We start from the raw sequence: 22,625 nt of genomic DNA on the forward strand, positions 1-22,625 counted from the left end.
ATGATTGGATTGTAAAGATTGGCTGTAGGACTAAACCTTACTTCTACCTTGAGCTACCCTGCAATAACCATTGGTTTTGGGTGGAAATAGATCTGGTTTTGAACTTCTATTGAAGCAAACCAGCCACGACATTACCATTACCATCAAATTGGTATGGGCTCTATGTGGCTGCATGGAGCAAACCAGCCACGAAATTGTCATCAAATTGTCTTGCTCCCATTTAGAAAACATTGGGTCTTCTGATTTAGGCTTTATTTCCTTTCCAATGATAAAACCCAGCTTACCTTCTCCTCCAATGGTGAGCTTAGTAGACTGGGACCATTCCAGGAAGTTGGTTCCATCAAGTTTCATAGTAGTTATCATGCCATTAGAGGTACCCACGTTTCCTAGAAGCACTCCAGGAACCAAGTAAACATCCTTAGAAGCTTCCATTCCTTAACTAGGAATAATTTTAAGAGTCACAAAGAGTTCCAATGCACCACCAGCATAGAACAAGGCCAAGGGAAGAGTCAACACACAGCTAAGAAGAAACAATAACCCCAAGAATAGTTTGGGCTTCAAAATATAGGAAGAAAAAACCCCAAAAAATTTCTAGGGTTCAGAAAATTACAAGACCATTTCCCATCTTCCTAGAAATATAAAACGAGCCAAATAAAATTGGTTTGAAGGAGAAACACTCCATTAAAGGTGTTGAAACAGCCTCAAACTCAAATCTGAATTTTCTGTGGATTTCCTTTTGGAAAAATCACAACAAATCACAAAGGTTTCACATGGAGGTGAAACCTATACCAAAAATCCCTAAATTCAGGGCAATTTGAACCATACCAGTTTCAAGGATGGTTGTAACCACTTGTACGGGCTGCTGAGTCATCCGGCGGTGGTCTGACATCAACAAGTTGCCTCTAGGGTAACGAACACCAGCAGAAGCCTACCGTGAATCCAGATGAGCTCTGATACCAAGTTGTTTAAGGTGAAGCCAAAATAACAAAGGAAGAAGAAGAGAAAGGAGGAGAAGGGAGAAGAAGAGACTTATGAAGGTGTGTCTCGAGTAACTATTCACACCAGAGACAAAAATTTTATAATTTTGCTCAAAGTACATGTTTTCCCTTACTTGGGCGCCCAATTACAAAGAGGAAATGAAAAACCCAAAATAGCCCTTTCATCATCTTACATTCTGATTTGACTTTGTCGTTTGTCCTGTATGTTCCTATATTTCCATTAAACCCTATGGCTATTAGTAAATTGACAGAAACTCTAAATTGTTCCATCTAAATTGTGTATTTCGATATCTCAAGACGAGGAAGACAATTTGTGCCAGGCGTGAGGTTGGAGGATTGTACTATCTAGATGGTGGAGATTCGCAAAAATCTATACATACTACTACTATAGCGTTATAGTGGCACTGTCGGTTGGGTCATCCCTTGCTTCTGACTCTTAAAAGTCTTGCCTCTAATTTATTGTCTGTTTGTGAGTTGCTATGTGAAGCCTATCAGCTTAGCAAACATCCATGTCTGTCTTTTGTTCCAAGGGAAAATAATAGAGTCTCGAGTCTTCTTGAATTTGTTTGTTCACATGTTAGGTTAAGGTTAATAATGTCGATGTCAATGGAAATGTCACTTACCCAAATAGGACATATGTCGGAAATGTCAAAGGTAAATATTGTAAAAGTTATAGACATTGTGGAAATATTATGAAATAAGTAGAAATATGGAATGATAAACTATAAAATGATAAAGGAAACATTAATAAACCTTTCTAGTCTATTATCTTCCATGATGCATCTCTTTTGTTCTAAGAAATAATTAGAATTAAATCATATAAGCAATATACACCATTTAATATTTTTATTATTACAAAAATCTCTTTATTTTTGTTTCTTTTATGAATATTTTATCTCAAATATTAACTTTCTTATTATTTATCCATTTTTGCATTGCTTTTATAATGAGGATTTACAATATTACCATATAAATCATTTAATATTTGTATTACTTTAAAAACATTTTATTTTATTTAATAATTAATTAGTTTAATTATTTGTTTTTACTGTTTTTTTTATGAACATTTTATTAAACTTTTCTTTTTATTTATCCATTTTTTATTGGCTTTTATGATGAGGGCCGACAATACTATTGTAGACCTTCATACACTGTAAAAGACTATAAAAATATATTATTCTTTTTATAAGTTTTCTATTAGGGGGTCTATAATATTTCAATAGACCCTATTGCACTATAACATATTTCAACAGACCCTACTGTTTTAGATCAGATCACACTACTAACTGGTATATAGTTTATTTTCTTCTCCATTTTGATGATGTTAATAGATGCTGAAGTTTCTTATTAATAATTTTTGCCTTTCTTTATCTATGGTCACCTGTGCTGTATAGACTCATTTTTTGACCCACCAATATCAGTTCACAGTAACCAGAATTCAGAGTGAAAGCAAGAGCATGAGCAGGAGTGCAAAATTCAGAACACCAAAACAGGTCTCCGGCTTGTGTTTCTGAAATGTCTGTCACTGTCTTCTATGTATTGTACTACATCTATTTGTTTTGATTACAGTGATATTGACAATAATGATACAGATCAATGCTTTCATTAAAAAAGGACATTATGATTGAAGGGAAACTTCTATTACTTTTCAATCTTTACTTGTATATTCCTTGAGAAACACTAGGCCAATTGTTTTTTTGGATGGGGGAGACAGTGTGTGGGATGACAGTTTTGTTTACGAGAGTGTATATGCATGCAAGATAGAGAAACAGAGACTTAGACTTGCCTCAACTTTTGTTTCATAAAGAAAGGTTAAAAGAGAGAGGAGTGGTTATGGAGGTGTTGATTCACTTCTCCCCCAAACAATAGGTTGCATGAGAGATTTCGCACAAGGGGGTGGGTGATATAGAGTAGTGGGGCTGTTTTAATGCATGACTAGAATTTTGAAGCATGTTTAATGCAGGTATGAAGGGCCTTCATGAATCTTCTGCTCATTGACGGTGAGAGTAGAACCTACCTTTGTGTGGAATAGGGATTTAAGTTTTGAGGTTAAAGCATATAAGTCAGACTTCGTCTCTTTTCCCAAAAATTTCAAAAATACACTAATGTTGTTTCATACAAATAAAAAATGTAAAGCAAATATATTGATGTACTCACCTCACTAACAGCAGCACCATAATTTAAATACCGCATAGGTGTAACTTCAGGAACATAGTAAGCACTGGCAGATAAGTTAACTGCTTGTAGATTTGCCTACAAGGTGCAAAACAGATGTACTGAGGCAGAGAATTGTCTTCCTGCCAAATGCAGTTTCCACAAAATTTTCCAAAGAAAAGCAAAAAATTCTCAGCACTTTTGTGATAAAATTATAATATTTAGTAAATCCAACATCAATGCATGCTTTTGCAATAACTTGACAATGTTCAAGTATTACAGGAACCGTTTCACCGTCAATGTTGAAAAATCTCATTATTACAGATAATATTGCAAGTAACAAGAATTTTTGGCAATGTATAATCTCATAAGGCTATGCTTGGTTTGATAGAAAATAAGAGAGAAACAGAAACTTAAAGGAAACTTCCTTAAAAACACAGCCTCATTACCAAGGAAAAAAATACAGCCTAACAGTCTAATATTTGATGTCTGGACAACAACATAGTGTCGGAAAATTAAGAAAGATAGGATTTGCGTCAAATTAAGAAAGATAGGATTTGCGGCAAATTAAGAAAGATATGATTTGATTTGAATAAATTTAGGAAAGATTAGATTTGAATAAATTTAGGAAAGTCATATCATAGGATTAAGGGAAAGATTTAGTCAATCCCTGATTGAGAGAGATTCTAGGGGTTTGTCTTTCATATCTTTTCTTATTTAAGTTGTATGCTCAATATGTTTTTATGATCAACAAAGAAAATTTTCTTCTTCTCTCCCTCTATATTTTGCCACATGGTATTAGAGCCTTAGGGTTCGATCATGAATTTTAAGGCCGCTATGGTTGGCTCTGGTTTAGCATCTTCGGATGCTACCAATGGTATGACGTCTTCGGAGGGAGGTATCCAGTCAGCGACTATTTCTCTTTCTGAGAATTCCCTTCAAATTACCATTCACAAATTGAATGGAAAAAATTATCTTGAGTGGTCTCAGTCCGTGCGGTTGGTGATCGACGGCAAAGGGAAACTTGGCTATTTGAACGGCGAAGTGAAACCGCCAGCCACTGATGATCCAAAGTACAGGCAGTGGCATTCTGAAAATTCGATGGTTACCGCCTGGTTGATCAACTCTATGGATCCGGTGGTTGGAAAACCATTCATGTTCCTGCTGACGGCTCGCGATGTGTGGGAAGCTGTTAGGGAAACCTATTCAGATTTGGACAATCATTCACAATTGTTCGAACTGAATACCCGAATGTGGAAGATGCAGCAAGGTGAACGTGAAGTAACAACTTATTATAATGAGATGATGGCTGTTTGGCAGGAGTTGGATTTATTTGAAGAAGAAGATTTGGAAAGTCCGAGTGACAGTGCTCGGTACAAAAAGAAGATAGAAAGAGGCCGGGTTTTTGTCTTCTTGGCTGGTTTGAACAAAGAACTCGATGAGGTTCGGGGACGTATCTTAGGGCGAAAGCCCTTGCCTACTATAAGAGAGGTTTTTTCATAAGTGTGTAGAGAAGAAGCACGATGGCAAGTGATGTTGAAGAATGTTAGTGAAACAAAAACAGAGAATGAAGGGTCCGCTCTTGTGGCCCGAGGTGCAGACTTAGACGGAGATAAACGAGGAGGAAAGCAGAGGCCTTGGTGTGATCATTGTAGAAAGCCATGGCATACTCGGGAAACCTGCTGGAAGCTGCACGGTAAACCGGCGGGTTGGAAGAAAAAATCAAGCAGTGACAACAAGTCAGGGGAAGATGTCCGTGCACTTCAAGTAAGCAACTCGGATCCAGGGCAGCAATCATCCTCAGAGTCTCTTCCTTTCACAAAGGAACAAATAGAGCACTTGTATAAAATGTTTCAATCTCAATCGTTAAGAAATTCTAACCCATCCTGTTCTCTAGCTCAGTCAGGTAATTTTTTCACTACAGCCATTGCTTGTACCAAATCTAATGGCTCCTGGATATTAGATTCAGGTGCCACTGATCATATGACCGGCACTTCGCAATTCTTTTCTTCATATACACCCTGTGCAGGGAATCAAAAGGTTAAGATTGCAAATGGTTCCATTGCTACTGTTGCTGAGAAAGGAACTGTATCTATTTCTCCTTCTCTAAACCTCAAAGATGTTATGCATGTTCCTAACCTATCATACAATCTCTTATCTGTCAGCAAACTAACCCTTGATCATAACTATTGAGTTAATTTTTGATCCTCTTGTTGTGAATTTCAGGATTTAACTCGGGGAAGATGATTGGGGGTGCTAAACAGGATGGTGGTCTCTACCTCTTTAATAAAGGATCAACCTTTGAAAAGCAAGACCGACAGACTTGTTTCAGTTCTATCTCTGTTTCTAGTGACAGTGAAGTTTTGTTATGGCATTATCGATTAGGACATCCTAGCTTTCAATATTTAAAGCATCTATTTCCCAAGTTATTCATGAATAAAAATCATTCAGTTTTCAAGTGTGAATCTTGTGAATTAGCAAAACATCATCGTGCTGTTTTTCAGTCTCAACCATATAAAAAATCAAAACCATTTACCATGACTCACAGTGATGTTTGGGGTCCTTCTAGAGTAACAACTCTTTCTGGAAAACGTTGGTTCATTACTTTTATTGATGATCATGCTAGGGTCACTTGGGTTTTCCTTTTAAAAGAGAAATCTGATGCTGAAACTGTGTTCAAAAATTTCTATAACATGGTTCAAACACAATTTCAGACTCAGATTAAAATTTTTCGAAGTGATAATGGAAAGGAATTTTTTAACAATGTGCTAGGGAATTTTTTTGCTGAGAAAGGAATTGTACACCAAAGTTCGTGTAATAATACACCTCAACAAAATGGGGTGGCTGAAAGGAAAAACAAACATCTCCTTGAAGTTGTTAGAGCTCTAAGTCTTAAAACTAAGGTTCCTAAGTATCTTTGGGGAGAAGCAGTTTTAACAGCCACTTATTTGATTAACAGACTGCCTACACGAATTTTGGATTTTAAAACACCCATACAAGTTTTCATTGACTGTTTTCCAAACTCTCGGCTAGTGACAAACATTCCCTTAAAAATTTTTGGAAGTGTGGCCTTTGTTCATAACCATGATCCTAAACGTTCAAAACTTGATCCAAAAGCACATAAATGTATTTTTGTAAGCTATCCCACTATTCAGAGAGGTTACAAATGCTTTGATCCAGTTTTGAAAAGGATGTTTGTGATTATGGATGTCACATTCTTTGAAGGAACCTCGTACTACAGCAACTCCCATCTTCAGGGGGAGAGCAACACTAATGAAGATGGTTTTTTAGATGGTTCTGATTTAATGTTTGAATTTGTCCATAATGATGTTCTTCACAACCAGTCACCGAAAGAAAGTGCAGCAGAAAATACAAAATCAGTGGAAACAAATGAATTAAATATTGAAAATGAACAACCTTTGGTGATGCCATCTCAAAATGAAAAGGCTGAAACAACAGAGATGTGTGCGAAATAGTATAAAGGCCTTGTATATTCAAGGGAATATCTAGCACAGAAAAGGAGAAGCACTATTCCGTAGCATCAACAAGAATTTGATCTGAGGTTGGATCATGAAATTCATGATAACTCTCCAAAAATTCTTGAAAATATTCCTCCAGGTAATTCTAATTCTTCTAGTCAGCTTGATCTTCCCATTGCTCTTAGGAAAGGTGTTAGGTCTTGTACAAAACATCCTCTGTCAAATTTTGTATCTTACAAAAATATTTCACCTTCATATTGTGCCTTTATTTCACAAGTGTCTCGTGTATCCATTCCTAACAATATCTAGGAGGCTTTAAATGTTCCTGAGTGGAAAGAAACTGTTTTTGAGGAGATGAGAGCTTTGGAAAAGAATGCTACTTGGGAGAAAATGGATCTGCCGGATGTAAAGACAGTTGTTGGTTGTAAATGGGTGTTCACACTGAAGTACAACTCAGATGGATCCTTGGAGAGATACAAGGCTCGCCTAGTAGCTAAAGGCTTTACTCAGACATATGGAGTGGACTACTCTGAGACCTTTTCTCCAGTAGCGAAGCTAAATACAGTTCGAGTACTCTTATCTGTTGCAGCTAATCATGACTGGCCACTGAATCAGCTAGATGTGAAGAATGCCTTTTTGAATGGAGACTTGGAAGAAGAAGTATATATGGAGCCTCCACCTAGTTTCACTGAGAAGTTTGGAATTAAGGTATGCAAGCTAAAAAGGTCTCTACATGGACTTAAACAGTCTCCCAGAGCCTGGTTTGAAAGATTCACAAGGTTCGTTAAAAGTCAAGGATATAATCAAGGACAATCTGATCATACTCTTTTCACAAAAAGATCCACCAAAGACAAGGTTTCGGTTCTGATTGTCTATGTTGATAACATAATCTTGACTGGAGATGATATTGAAGAGATGAGCAGACTAAAGCAGAGCTTAGCCAAGGAATTCGAGATTAAAGACTTAGGCCAGCTAAGGTACTTTCTTGGAATGGAAGTGGCAAGATCAAAGAAGGCATTGTGGTTTCGCAACGAAAATATATTCTAGATCTCTTGAAAGAAACTGGAATGAGTGGATGCAAACCTTCAGACATTCCGACAGAAGTTAATGCTAAACTTGGAGAAGTTAAAGATGGGGTTCCAGTAGATACAGGTAGATACCAAAGGCTGGTAGGAAGATTGATTTACTTGTCACATACTCGTCCTGATATTGCCTTCGCTGTGAGCATGGTGAGTCAATTTATGCACTCCCCGTACGAAGAACATCTTGAAACTGTGTATCGAATTCTTAAGTATCTAAAAGGCACACCAGGAAAAGGACTCTTCTTCAAGAAAAATGAGAAGAGAGGAGTTGAGGTGTATACAGATGCGGGTTGGGCAGGCTCGATCACTGATAGAAGGTCAACTTCGGGGTACTGCACATTTCTTTGGGGCAATTTCGTTACTTGGAGAAGCAAGAAGCAAAGTGTAGTTGCTAGAAGTAGTGCTGAGGCTGAATTCAGATCAATGGCTCAAGGAGTGTGTGAGGTTCTTTGGCTAAAGAGGGTGCTAGCAGATCTTAAGAGACCAGTGAGTTTTCCTATGAAACTGTATTGTGATAACAAGGCAGCTATCAACATTGCCCATAATCTGGTTCTACATGACAGGACTAAACATGTTGAGATTGACAGACACTTCATAAAGGAGAAGCTTGAAGAAGGAAAAATCTGCACTCCGTTTGTACCAACCACACAGCAAGTTGCAGATGTTTTGACTAAGGGGTTGAGGACAGCCATTTGAACTTCAAGTTAGCAAGTTGGGCATGATAGATATCTTTGCACCAACTTGAGGGGGAGTGTCGGCAAATTAAGAAAGATAGGATTTGCGGCAAATTAAGAAAGATATGATTTGATTTGAATAAATTTAGGAAAGATTAGATTTGAATAAATTTAGGAAAGTCATATCCTAGGGTTAAGGGAAAGATTTAGTCAATCCCTGATTGAGAGAGATTCTAGGGGTTTGTCTTTCCTATCTTTTCTTATTTAAGTTGTATGCTCAATATGTTTTTATGATCAACAAAGAAAATTTTCTTCTTCTCTCCCTCTATATTTCGCCACACATAGACACAACATTCATATCAGAAATACTTTGTCTAAGAGAATTTCAAATAATCTACAATATTCTTCCTTTAAATAACGCAACTTTATGGCCATGGGCAATCTAGGATGTCCCTAACATATGGACAATATGGGTAGCACCACAGGTAGCACATATAGTAACTTAAACATGCATAGGATGTGAAACCTGTATTTCAGGCTTAGCTTACAACTAAACCTGTATTTGTGGATTATACCTCTTCTCATATTGAATTAGAAAGATGGAGCTTTCCAAGAAATGAAGATTATAACTACTTGTGACAAAATATAAGCAAAACAATGAAGAAATCCAATCACCAATATATATTTAGCATGTACTAGGACGTGTTGATAGGCCCCACCAGCTAGTTCTTGCTAAGAATGTAATCATATAAACTTGAACATCAAATTTATAATAAAGATGGCTAAAATCATCTGATGACCAAGTTGAGACCTACGCATTTATGAAACGGTGTCACAGAAGAATGTCTTCTTCCTCTCCATCATGACTTGAGAAAAATCCAGAAAGTAAATAATTTAAATTCAAATAATCACCTGGAGAATTAACATATTCCATGAGATTGGACCCATCTTCTCCTGCAGCCTTTCCTTGAGAGGGGTTAGTCTTTCAACTAGTTCATTGCAGCAGATTCGAACTACTTCACAGCTTGCCTCTGATGTGGTGCTCCCAGCAGTCATCCCCCCTTGTACTAAGCTCAATGTGTCTGCCTGAATGACCCGTACACGCTCCAAGAGGTCTCCACTTGTATCACATTTTACTGGACTAAGAGCAAATGCAGTCATCTGCTTCACCTTTGTCCAGAGCCCCTGGCCGAGCTCAATCCCTCCAACTTCAACCACTATAGACCCATCATTGAGAACGCTTACCTTCCCAGGAGTAGGCCTTAATGACACTTCATACAGAATGGGCACCATTGAGATTCCCCTTTTCCTCCATTTACTGCAACTATTGTACTGTCTTATTTCTGCATCCCTTTGGTGGAACTTTGAAGATGCAGACAACTTATCCAAAATTGAAGGCAAAGTATACTCAAGGGCTTCCCCAGCACTACTGTCATAGAAAAGCTTGAGACTCTCAAATGTGTGGAGATTCTTGCTCCTGACAGTATTGACTTCCAGAGATAGTGTTGATGCTACATGCTCAATGATAGCTTCAGCAATAAATGATCCTTGCACATCTCCTGGAGCCCGCATTGCCGTCTTACTTGAATGGTTTGTTTTGCAGATCTTTATATCAAAAGACAAAGATCCCCAGTTGTACTTCTTCAAGGCTCCCAATATATTCAGTGGTAGGATGGGACTGATATCTGCAGATATGCCAGCATTAATTAATATATCAAGGTGTAGAGCTGTGATCTTCCCACTGGATTTGAAGCCAACACTAAAGTTTATTTTCATAGGATGCCGTCCTCCTGCCATTATCATATCTGTCTTGCGATTGAGGTAAATCCTGACAGGACGCTGTAACTTATGTGCTGCAAGAGCACATGCTGTAGCAACCTATAAACATCACATAATAACTTGTAATTCCTACACATGTAATGTGGGGCAAAAGAATATCCAGAAAGTAGGTAGATAAACATTCCAAAGTCATAGAAAACTCCGATGATCAAAAGTTTTAAAATCATGCAATATTTCAGAGGGGATCAAGATATGTGGGCTATTCCATTTATGTTTTAATATTTTTTTATCAGTAAAGGAATTCATTAAGCATTAAAAGAAACATTAGTAAAGTTAAAACTAGTTGGAGCAACCCAACAAGACCCAACAAAGATAAACCAACACTTAAGCCCAAAAGAACTGATGTCTATTAACCCCCTGTTTAGCAAGTACATCAGCCATTCCATTTGCACTCCTAGCTAAAGGTGGAGTTGAGTTCCCTAAAATGGTAAGTTATTTCCTTGAAGGCAAGCATATAAATCCAAGGAGCTGAACTGATTAGTTTTGAATCCCCGTCCACTTCTAGCTCTCTAAATCCAAGCTGCTTTGGTAGTGTTAATCCTTGCAACAATGACACTAGTTCAGCTTTAACCAAGTCACCATTAACAATTGGCCTGGAATACAATGCCAACACCGAGCCCAAATGGTTCCTGAACACACTCCCAATGCCTGCTCTCCCCTGATTACCGATGGAACTACCATCAAAGTTCAGTTTTATCTTGTTATCAGCTGGTGGGTTCCAATTCACATGTACCTTTGCCTTTGTTGTTCCTATTTGTGCCACTTCTGTCCAATATCTTACAATGCCAATAACTGAAAATGAATGAAAAAGTTTCAAAGCTTTTACCCAATGTGCAACTCTTACTGTTATGCCTTCTATTTTTTATACTAAAAATAAAATTTCATTAAAAGGGAAAAAAGATACAGACTGATTAGTTGTTAAGGCAACGCCAAGATACAATGCACCACCAAGAAATAAAGAAAATAAGAAAAGACTTATCAAGACCAGTTGTCCAAATTACAAACTTGTAATCCCAACACCTCCCAAAATCTGTTCCCATGATCTTGTTAACTGACTTGTGCAAATTCAGGCAACCCCAAAACCCAAAACCCAGTCTGAAACTGACAAACCAACAGTCACCACCAATCTATCCAGATTACAGGAAGGTACTTCTTCCTTCTCCGGCAACCCCTGAGACTTCTGAGCTCTTGCTCATAATCGTAGAAGCTCTGTATATGAAAGAAAAGCAGTTGGGCTGCTGCTGGGTCGAGCAGGCCATTGAGCCGACCCCACTAGGACCATCATAACTCTTTCCTTTTAGACGGGGGTCCCACTTGAATTTAAATTCAAAAAATTCTTATCTTTTCAGTCAAGGGGCTTAGAAGTTTTCAAATTTACAACGCAAGCCCCTGACCCTTCGTCTTCGTAGCAACTCTTGCAGAGTAGACCGGCCCAAATGTGATTTCTTCAGGTTGTCTGCTTTGAAGGCCACTCTTGCTGCCTTCTGGTCTTTCCAGCGAAACAGTGGATCTTCACTTTGCTATCACAATCCTGAGTTTGAAAACCTCTGAAGATAGAACAGATCCAAATGTGTTGGAATCGACATCACATCTTCAGTCTCAACTAAGATTCGTGTAAATGGTATATTCTCCCATCTTCTGTTTCTGAGGTCAAATTTTTTAAAGCTCCCCACAGCATTCCCGAGGACCCTAAAAACCTCTATACTCCAGACATGCAATGGTATCCCATACACATCAATCCATATATATCTCATTTTCTCTATATCCATTCCAAGGCAAGGGGACCAACAACTGACGAAAATTTCAGGATTTCTTTTTTTTCTTTTTTCATTCCCTCACTAGATCATTTTCCCTATATTCTTTCCACTAAAGTTAAACAGGAATAGAGAGGCCCCATCCTTTGAATACACGAAAAGGTTTCTCCACTCTTGGCTCACCCATTTTTCAAAGCAACTTGCAAGAGTTAAAAAGGGCCTACATCATTATAATGGAGAAACTTGTTAATAGGGAAGTGTCCACTCCATATATTAGTTCCAAGATCAACTTGCAAACATTTTTACAAAGGGCCTACATCATTTTCAGCACAATGACTTATGTGACAAGTTGAGCATGATTGACATCTATGTCCCAACTTGAGAGGGAGTATTAAAACTGTTAAAAATCTGCAGTTTAGTTTCATATTGGCACATATGTAATTTTTTAACGAGAGAAAAATGAATATGAACAACAAGTGCAAAGAAGTCCAGGATATAGACTAGCATTTGCTAATTATTTCATTTCTCGTTATAGATTAAACTGATCAAAACTACAAGTAAGCCCAAAACATTTAAGGCCTACTTACCCCTAGTCTAGCCACATTATGAGCCACTGGATTTGCTGACCTTTTTTTGAACATAAATAAAAAAGAAAACTCATGAATAAAAAAAGATTACAATCAGATGGGGTGATGAGAGATCACTAACCCATAAAAAGAAGAAAATTACAAAAAGAAACAAAACATACATCATCTCCCACCTCTCAAATCCATATAAGACCTAAAACCAACTCCAAAAAACTCTTGATACCTCTACAAACTCGTGTAGAACTAAAAAATTAAAAAAAAAATAAAAACACCATGAGTAAATTACCAACTCCCTTTCCAGTGGCCTTATGGACTTATGATAAAAATCAAAATGTCCTACAGGTATACGGGATCCACTTGTCAATTTAAGTAGATAAAAAAACGGTGAAGAAGGATTGTCTCCTAACACAGTACAGAAAAGGGGCACATGTATGATGTATCTAACATAGATATCCGACATGGGGTTTTTTTCTAAGGATCACATTGTGACACAGGTTTCTTCCTTTACAGAATTAAACAAGGAAATATTTTTTTTATATGTGACAAGTATTTCAATACAATAGAGAAAGAAAAATATCCAAGTGGAAATCTGAGAGGCCCTCAAACATATAAGCCCAGGAAAACAGAAGCATCACATGCAAAACATGTAAAAAACTTTATCATTTTATAATTCCAAAACTAGGTAGTTGGATTAATTCCAAAGCAGTATTTCAGTATCTTGGCTCATTGATATGGGCGGGTCATTTCATAGAAATCATATATTCCTTCAACCTCATGTATGAAGACACAGTTTTACTTATATGTTTTATAATTTCCTTTTTGAAGCTTCATTTTTAGCTCTGAAATTAATAACAGGGAAAACTCTCAAGAAGGGAGAATTATTCATTGAGAAAGTCAAGCAGACAACTTACAGGCATAGCCTTCATGGCCTTTCCACCAAACCCTCCACCAACCCTTCTTGTAATCACACGGACATTATGACAGGGAACTCCAAGACATCTTGCAACTACAATCTGTGTGATCTGAGGGCACTGAACCGAGCTGTAGACAACCATGCAATTGTCTTCTTCTGGCACAGCAAGTGCAGTTTGTGTCTCCATATAAAAATGGTATTGTGACCCAAGTTTTATCTAGAAATTACCAATACAAAAAATTCAGTGATACTAGTAGTAGTAATATAAACATTGTATTAATTTGCAGACAGATCTGATGGCCAGTTACGGAAATAGGAAATGGGGATATGACTCTCACTTGTCAAGTATAACTAACAGAGAACAATGTTTCTAAGTCAACAAAACAAAAAGAAATAGAATTAAAGAGAAGATAGTGAAGAAGAGAAGAGAAGAATGAGATGGAAGCAAAAGAATATGCTGCTGCTTTCCCCTGTTCATCTATTTATATTAAGCTACTGATGCTGTACAAAGATCATTCTACCCCTGCCACCAATATGAAACATATAAAACAAAAAATAAATACAGCAGCTACACACCAGGAATAAAACATTAATAAAACAAATAAAAGGAACATAAAACAGCAACCAATAATAGGAAATAATATTTCATCACTCCCCCTCAAGTTGGAAATAGATGTTAGTTATTCCCGACTTCTGTAAGTCAGTCTCCAGCTTAGACTTAATGATTCCCATAGAGAAGATATCAGCTACTGCATATCATAAAAATTGTACAGCAAGCAAACTTCCTCAGATTCAACCATTTCTCCAAAAACTGCATGTCAAACTCAATATACTTAGTTCCGTCATGTGACATTGGGTTTTATACTATATTGGTAGAAATTTGATTATCACAATATAGCCTCAAAGGCTTCTCATAACTAGCTACTAGCTCAACAAGAAAAGATCTCAAGCAAAACACCTGAGTGTCAGACGATGTATGCCCTTCAGATCCAATATGACATGTACACTGCTTTTTTCATGAATAAAAGAACAGTTTCATTTATTCATTTACAATCACATGTCATTCAGTGTATGTGGAATAAAATAATGTAGGATTATGTTAATCATAAATAAAATAATTAAGACTAATTGATCAGTATGTGGAATAAATTTTCTTCAACCAGTGGCTATGCTTGGGCAGTTCAAGCCTAACAAGGTTGGCATGTAAGTGCAACCTTATGAGAAGGGGCAATTAGTCTTAATTGCAGAGTATTTCCCAAACAGTCAAGGCATAAACATGGGTGTTTTTCCAAAAGTAAAGAAACACCTAGAAAAGGCCAATGCCAAGTATAAGGAAGCAGCTGATCAGCATAGGCAATCGAAGTTTTTCCAAGAAGCGGATGAAGTAATGGTGTTTCTAAGGACGGACCGGTTCCCTATAGGGCAATACAACAAATTGCAACCAAAGAAGATTGGACCCTACAAGATTGTGAATAAGATTAATAACAATTCCTATGTTGTAGACCTTCCTACTTCCATGAATATATCCAAAACTTTCAATGTTGATGATCTCTTTGAGTACCACCCACCCATATCCAAACAAGACTCGAGAAGGTTTATGCAAAGAAGAAAAGAGGAGAGAAATTGAAGAAAATGGGAGAAGCCAAAATTAGGTCTGGCCACCCCCTTTCATTAGTTTATATACTAACAAGTAAAAAACTAAATACAAAGACAAGTATGCCCTTAGTAAGTCAGCAACTTGTAAAATCTAAATAAACACTCTTAACTTAAACATAAACTAATGGGCCTTGGGCCCAATAACTCGCTAATTATGCTAAGAAAAAAAAAAACAAGTGATATCAACCCAAAACCCAATACTCCCCCTCAAGTTGGGAATAGATGTCACACATTCCCAACTTGCGTTGGTCATGCTCCAACTTGTTTCTTGCAACACCTTTTGTAAGAACATCAGCAAGCTGCCAGTCAGATACAACATATGGTAAGCAAACTTCTCCGGATGTCACCCTTTCCCTTATAAAGTGTCTATCCACTTCTATATGCTTCATTCTATCATGCTGAACTGGGTTGTGGGCAATGCTAATTATTGCTTGATTGTCACAGTATAGCATCATAGGTTCTTCGGCCTCAACTCCAATCTCCCCTAACAAGGATCGGACCCAAAGGAACTCTAAAACACCATGTGCCATGGCTCTAAATTCAGCTTCTGCACTTGACCTTGCCACAACTTGTTGTTTCTTACTCTTCCATGAAACTAGATTACCTCCAACAAGAGTGCAAACTTCTAATGTAGATCTCCTGTCGTGTAGGCACCCTACCCAATCAGCATCTATGTAAGCCTCTAACTTCAACTGTCCATGGTCAGCAAATAGTATGCCTCTACCTAGGTGTCCCTTCAAATTGAAAAGTATCCTGTCAATAGCCTCCCAATGCTGAACTCGTGGGGCATGCATGTATTGATACCACACTCACTACATAAGAGATGTCTATTCATGTCATACATAAATATAGCAACTAGCCCACTAATCTCTGATACCATCATACATCCTTCACTAGTTCACCTTCTGAATCATTTATCCTGTGGTTCTGATCAATAGGTGTATCGGCTGCCCTTATCCTAAGTTTTCCTGCCTCTTGTAGTAGATCCAAAACATACTTCCTCTGTGACATGAAGATCCCATGCTTGGACCTTACCACCTCAATGCCTATAAAGTACTTCAACTCCCCAAGATCCTTAATGTCAAATTCTTTGTGCAGGTTCTTCTTCAAGGTATCAATCTCACTCAAATCATTTCCTGTTACTATAATATCATCCACATACACTACCAAAACTGACACCAGTGACCCCCTCTTTTTCACAAAAAGAATATGATCAGATTTAGTTTGAGTATAGTCGAATACAACCAATGCACTTCTAAACCTGTCAAACCAAGCTCTAGGTGATTGCTCCAAACCATATAAAGGCTTCTTCAATCTGCATGCCTTTCCTTTATCTACATCATTGTAAAAGTCAACCGGAAGATCCATGTACACCTCCTCTAGCAAGTCCCCATTAAGAAAAGCATTCTTTACATTAAGTTGGAAGAGTGGCCAAGAGTATGTAGCTGCTAGTGATGGAAGAATCCGGACTATGCTCATTTTTTCCACTGGTGCAAAAGTCTCCAAGTAATCTATGCCACTAGTATAAGTGTACCCTTTTGCAACCAGCCTCGCCTTGTACCTTTCTATACTTCCATCATCCTTGTACTTCATTATATAAACCCATCTGCATCCAACAATCTCCTTGCCATCAAGTAAATCCACAATCTCCATGTCTAATTTTTAATCAATGCTTTCATTTCCTCCTGCATAGTTGTCTTCCACTCAGGTTTTGAGAGAACCTCACTAACACTTAGGTATAAACACAAAGTCGAGGGCAGAAAGGAAGGCTCGGCATAAAGGGGATAATCCATTGTATGAAAGACAGTGAGATGCAATGAGTATTACACTTCCTCTTCCCTTTTAGAGTGTAATAGGGAGATCTAGGTCATCCGCAATGGTGTTAGGAGAAGGGGTAGTAGTATCAATAGGAACTAAACGATCAAAGGAAACAAGAGGCACACCTAGGTCTATGTTAGTCGAACCTGGAATCTCCGATGAACCAATAGGGAGTGACATGGGTTCCTTTGTTGTTTAATCAACCTCCCTATGTTGTCGTAGGCATTGTCGTGTAAAACACTAAGAGGCAGGACGCAATGGAGGTGGCAAATGTTAGACAGTGTATGCCCTTAGCTCCAATCAGATTAATATACAGATACATTTATTGTAAATGAATAAAATTACATTATTGTTTCATGTCAATATCGATATGTTTCTGTGTATTTACCCTATAAAAGGGACACTTATGAGACTCGTGTTAGCTTAGAATGTTCTTAGCCGTTGGATAGACTTGGGGAGTTTATCCTACCAAGGCTGACACTGATGTACTGCCAAAGAAGTTGGGGCAACTTGTTACAGTTGCTAGGGTTAGACCCGAAGCACATGCAGTGTGTGTTTGGATGAAACACTAAACCCGGACCATTTTCCAATTATGCCTATGACCTTTGAGATTGATGGGCAAAACTGGAAAGTTACACATAACCCTGGACTTGATTATGGTACCGCACTAGGTGTTTGTTAGACAGTTTTGTATGCCCCTAGCTTCAATCAGAATGATGTACTTTATGAGTTTATTGTAAATGGGAACTCTCTCACGGTACCTTGGCGTTCACGAATATGATGGGTAAGCACTCACTGGACAGAAAGGTTTACCTGAAAACGGCTCTGAACCTTGTCTGACAGAGGCCAAAGGGAAAACTCATATGATGAGTGGATAAGATCCTTCACAGAAAGGTGGTGGGGTTATGCAGCTGAAACAGTTGTCTTCATGCACCCTATGTGATTTCCCACATTTCCAGAGACAACCCATAGTCTCCGTCACTGAGAAAGGAGGGAAATCTCAGAGATGAATAAATGGAAATGGATCGTAGATTAAAATCCATATCTATGAAATGAACATGAATCAAATTAGGTCGTGGACTGATGTTTGCTCTTTTATCAGTAAATGGCAAACGGATCATTTGCAAAGCTACTTGATGACAACAAGTTGAAAGGCCCAAACTATGCTGACTGGTATAGGAACCTTATGTTGGTCTTAACCTCTGAGAAATTGGACAAGGTAGCAAAGAATCCTGCCCCGGATCGTCCGGGAGATAGGGCTTCTGAGGCCCGAAGAAGAGAATACCAAGAATGGGAGGAGAAAAACTCCCTTGCCCGCTGCTATATCATTGCCTCCTTAAACAATCCAATTCAGAGGCAATTCGATCAGATCGAACTTGCTAAGGACGTATTGGACAGTCTTAGGACAATGTACGAAGAGCAGAATCGTTCTACTCGGCAGAAGGTCTTGAAACAGTTCATGACCGCGCAGATGACCAAGGGCCAACAAGTTCACGACCATTGTCTCCGGATGATGGGCTATATCAACGAATTAGAGGCTCTTGGATCCGGGCTGGATCTGGTAACTCAGATCGATGCTATTCTCAACTCTCTGCCTCCATCCTTTAATCCATTCATCATGAACTACAACATGAACAAGCTAAACGTCAGCTTGCAGGAACTCAGCAATATGTTGCAGAGGGCCGAAGAATTGATTAAAAAGGATGAGCCCATTGCCATGCTTGTTGAAACTGGCAAATCGGGCAAGAAAAGGAAGGCAAAGAGAAAGCCCCAGAAAAAGGCTACCAAACCCAAGAAACAGAGGAAGGACAAGGCATCAGATGCCTGTCATTTTTGCAAGAAGACCGGCCACTGGAAAAGGAATTGTCCTGCCTACCTGGAATCCAAGAAAGGTAATTTCGAAACTTGTGTTATAGAAACCAATTTGTTGGTAGCTTCTGCGTCCTGGTGTATTGACTCCGGGGCTTCAACTCATGCGCGTAACTCACTGCAGGGGTTCAAGGTAAGCAGAAGGCTGAGTGAAGGAGAAGTAACACTCTACTTAGGGACTACTGCAACTGTTGTAGCCGCGGCCATAGGAACCGTGGAATTATATTTTAGAGAAGGAATAATTGTACTGAAAGATTGTCTTTATGTACAAAATTTAAGAAGAAATTTGATTTCTGTCTCAAAACTATGTGCAGATGATTATTCTGTCTTCTTTAGTAATACGATTACTATTAAAAGAAATAACAGATTCATCGCATATGGGGAACTGGAGAACGGTCTCTATGTTCTACATCCTTCTCTAGAAACTAACATAACCGAAACTACGTCGGTTGAAAACCCCAAGAAGAGAGCCCGTGATACAATTAATCCCACGTGTCTGTGGCATTACCGACTTGGCCACATCAGTGTTGACCGAATCACAAGGTTGGTAAAGGATGGTCCTTTGGATTTTCTAGCTGTAGAAGATCTTCCCACTTGTGAGCCTTGCCTACAAGGCAAGATGACGAAACGACCATTTAACGGTAAGCCTGAAAGATGTACAGGCACACTTGACCTAATACATACTGATGTATGTGGTCCCCTGAGTGTTAGGACACGAAATCAACACGTGTATTTCATCACCTTCACAGATGATTTTTCACGATATAGTTACGTGTGCCTAATGAGACACAAGTCTGAATCCTTTGAAAAGTTCAAAGAGTTTAGACAAGAGGTCGAGAAACAGTTAGGGAGAGAAATTAAAGCCCTTCGATACGATCGAGGTGGCGAATATCTCTCTAACGAATTCAGGGACAACTTAAAGGACAATGGGATAGTATCACAATTAGCTCCTCCTGCTACACCACAACTTAACGGTGTTTCAGAGAGGAGGAATAGGACCTTATTAGATATGGTCCGGTCGCTTCTCATACACTCAGAGTTACCCACATCCTTTTGGGGTTACGCATTAGAGACTGCGACTTACGTGCTGAATCGGGTTCCAACCAAATCGGTTCCGAATACACCATATGAACTTTGGACCGGAAAGAAACCAAGTGTCAGACAATTGAAGATTTGGGGTTGTCTAGCACACGTTAAAAGAACGAGTGCAGACAAGTTGGAATCTAAGACCAGTCGTTGCCTGTTTGTAGGCTACCCAAAAGGCTCTGTAGGTTACCTTTTCTATGACCCAAGTGAGCAGAGAGTGTTCTGCAGTCGAAATGCGCAATTCTTGGAAACCAACTATATCCTGGACACCCATCGTCAGGAAGTTGTTCTTGATGAGGAGAGCTCAGGAGCAGTGGGAGATGTCCCACAAGTTCTAGGTAGTGACCAACTTAGAAGATCCACTCGGGCATCCAGGCCACCAGTCCGTTATGGTTATGACCAGGATAGTTACCTGGTGGAAACCTTGACTAGTGAGGAGGATCCCGTGACTTACGCGGAAACTATGTTGGACATAGATTCCCAGAAGTGGGTGGAGGCCATGAGGGCAGAGATGGACTCAATGGAGACCAATGGAGTTTGGATTCTAGTAGATCCGCCCTCCGGGGTAAAGGCAATCGGTTGCAAATGGATTTACAAGAGGAAGAAGGGCCCCGATGGTAAAGTTGAGACCTTCAAGGCTCGTCTGGTGGCGAAAGGGTACACTCAGAAAGAGGGCATCGATTATGAGGAAACCTTTTCGCCTATGGCCATGCTTAAATCCATTAGGATCCTGCTAGCTGTAGCAGCATACCATGATTACGAGATTTGGCAGATGGATGTCAAAACTGCATTCCTGAATGGAGATCTTACTGAAGATATCTATATGCAGCAGCCGCAAGGCTTCATTGCTGCAGGTCAGGAAAACATGGTATGTAAACTTAACAGATCCATTTATGGGCTTAAGCAAGCTTCTAGAAGTTGGAACATCCGTTTTAACTCTGCTGTCAAATCGTTTGACTTCGAGCAGAATCCGGATGAACCCTGTGTCTACAGGAAATACAGTGGGGATAAGGTTACCTTCTTGGTTCTGTATGTAGATGACATTCTACTCATTGGGAATGATGTAGGAATGTTAACTACGGTGAAAGTATGGCTTTCACAGCAATTCTCCATGAAAGATCTTGGAGAAGCCTCCTTTATACTGGGTCTTCGACTCTATAGAGATAGATCGAAGCGGATAATAGGATTATCCCAATCTGCTTACATTGATAAAATAGTCAAAAGATACAGCATGAAAAACTCCAAGAAAGGAAATGTTCCTTTCAGGCACGGAGTCACTCTCTCCAAGAAGATGTCTCCCAAGACTTCTGAGGAGATTGATGGCATGAAAGACGTTCCCTATGCCTCTGCCGTAGGGAGCATCATGTATGCCATGCTGTGCACTCGTCCTGACATAGCTCAGGCAGTGAGTGTAGTAAGCAGATTTCAGGCCAACCCAGGGCAGGAGCATTGGACTGCTGTGAAAAACATACTTAAGTACCTTCGAAGGACAAAAGAGTTTTGTCTGGTGTTCGACGGTAGCTCACTACAGATCCAAGGGTTTACAGATGCCGATTTCCAGTCAGACCCAGATGATAGAAAGTCTACATCTGGATATGTTTTCACGATAGGATCGTGTGTTGTTTCCTGAATGTCAGCAAACAGGGGTCCTAAGTAGCAAATTAATAGTCCACAACCCAAGCCGAAAGCATTGCCGTAAGTGAGGCTGCCTCATGAATGGTGTTCATTCCTGAATTTGGAATTCAGCACATCACCCATTCCATTGTTGTATGACAACGCTGGACCTACGGGAGGATAGGGTAAAAAGGTAGCATCAGCGGAGAATGTGGTAGACCCATTGACAAAGCCACTATCACAGAAAGTGTTTGAGAAACACGTGGAAAGCATGGGACTCCGGCTAGTACCTGATTGGACCTAAGTGCAAGTGGGAGCTGTTAGACAGTTTTGTATGCCCTTAGCTTCAATCAGAATGATGTACTTTATGAGTTTATTGTAAATGAATAAAGATACATATTTGATTTCATATTCCCTTGGTATGTTTCTGTGTAATACCCTTAAACTGGACACTTAATGAGACTCGTGTTAGTTTAGAATGTTCACAGCCAGTGGGTCGGTCTGGGGAGACCTATCCTGGCAAGGCTGACACTGTAGTGCCACCAAGTCGGTTGGGGTGGCTTGTCTCAGCTGCCAGGGTGAGACCCTAGGCACATACAGTGTAGGATTAATTGAATCTTTGAACTGGACCAGATTTCCAATATTGCCCTGGACCTTAGAGATTGATGGGCAAAACTGGAAAATACACCCGACCCCTAGACTCGATTATGATACTGCACTAGGTGTCGGATTGGGCTATCTTTGATGTACTAATCAGTGAGATCCTTAGCGGGGGTCAAAACCTGGGTATGCTGGGACAGTCCGAGAATTCATCTGAGTGGGTGATCATAGTGACAGGATCAGCCCCTTTGTCGGACAAAGGTAATGATCGGGGATGCACTCTCACTGATGGAAACCAAGACTGCCGGCAGCCGATTTCAACCGTTGAGATTTGTTTTGCAAAATATATTTTATATAAGATATAAAAGTATATATATATGGTTTCTAAATTGTTTGCAAGAAGGTTTTAATTCCCGGGATCCATATAAGTGGAGAGTGCAACACTGTTCCTTGCAGCCGAGGGAGAGGTCCTCTCTTGTCGGGCAGTGTATGATCATTATGG

General features: G+C 39.2%; 1 protein-coding gene across 1 annotated transcript in view; it reads right to left on the reverse strand.

Moving 5' to 3' along the window:
• LOC104604187 (abscisic-aldehyde oxidase-like) overlaps positions 1–22,625 on the reverse strand; it is a 72,564-nt gene that overhangs the window by 28,026 nt on the left and 21,913 nt on the right. The window contains exons 4-7 of the mRNA XM_088897868.1: positions 16,022–16,623; positions 13,479–13,697; positions 9,300–10,265; positions 3,156–3,251 (exon numbers count right to left, since the gene is read on the reverse strand). Coding sequence (XP_088753994.1) covers positions 3,156–3,251; positions 9,300–10,265; positions 13,479–13,697; positions 16,022–16,623 — 1,883 coding nt within the window. The remainder of the gene's footprint in view (positions 1–3,155; positions 3,252–9,299; positions 10,266–13,478; positions 13,698–16,021; positions 16,624–22,625) is intronic.

Source organism: Nelumbo nucifera, chromosome 2, assembly GCF_055504915.1.
Source record: "Nelumbo nucifera cultivar China Antique chromosome 2, China Antique-T2T, whole genome shotgun sequence".
Taxonomy (NCBI): Eukaryota; Viridiplantae; Streptophyta; class Magnoliopsida; order Proteales; family Nelumbonaceae; genus Nelumbo; species Nelumbo nucifera.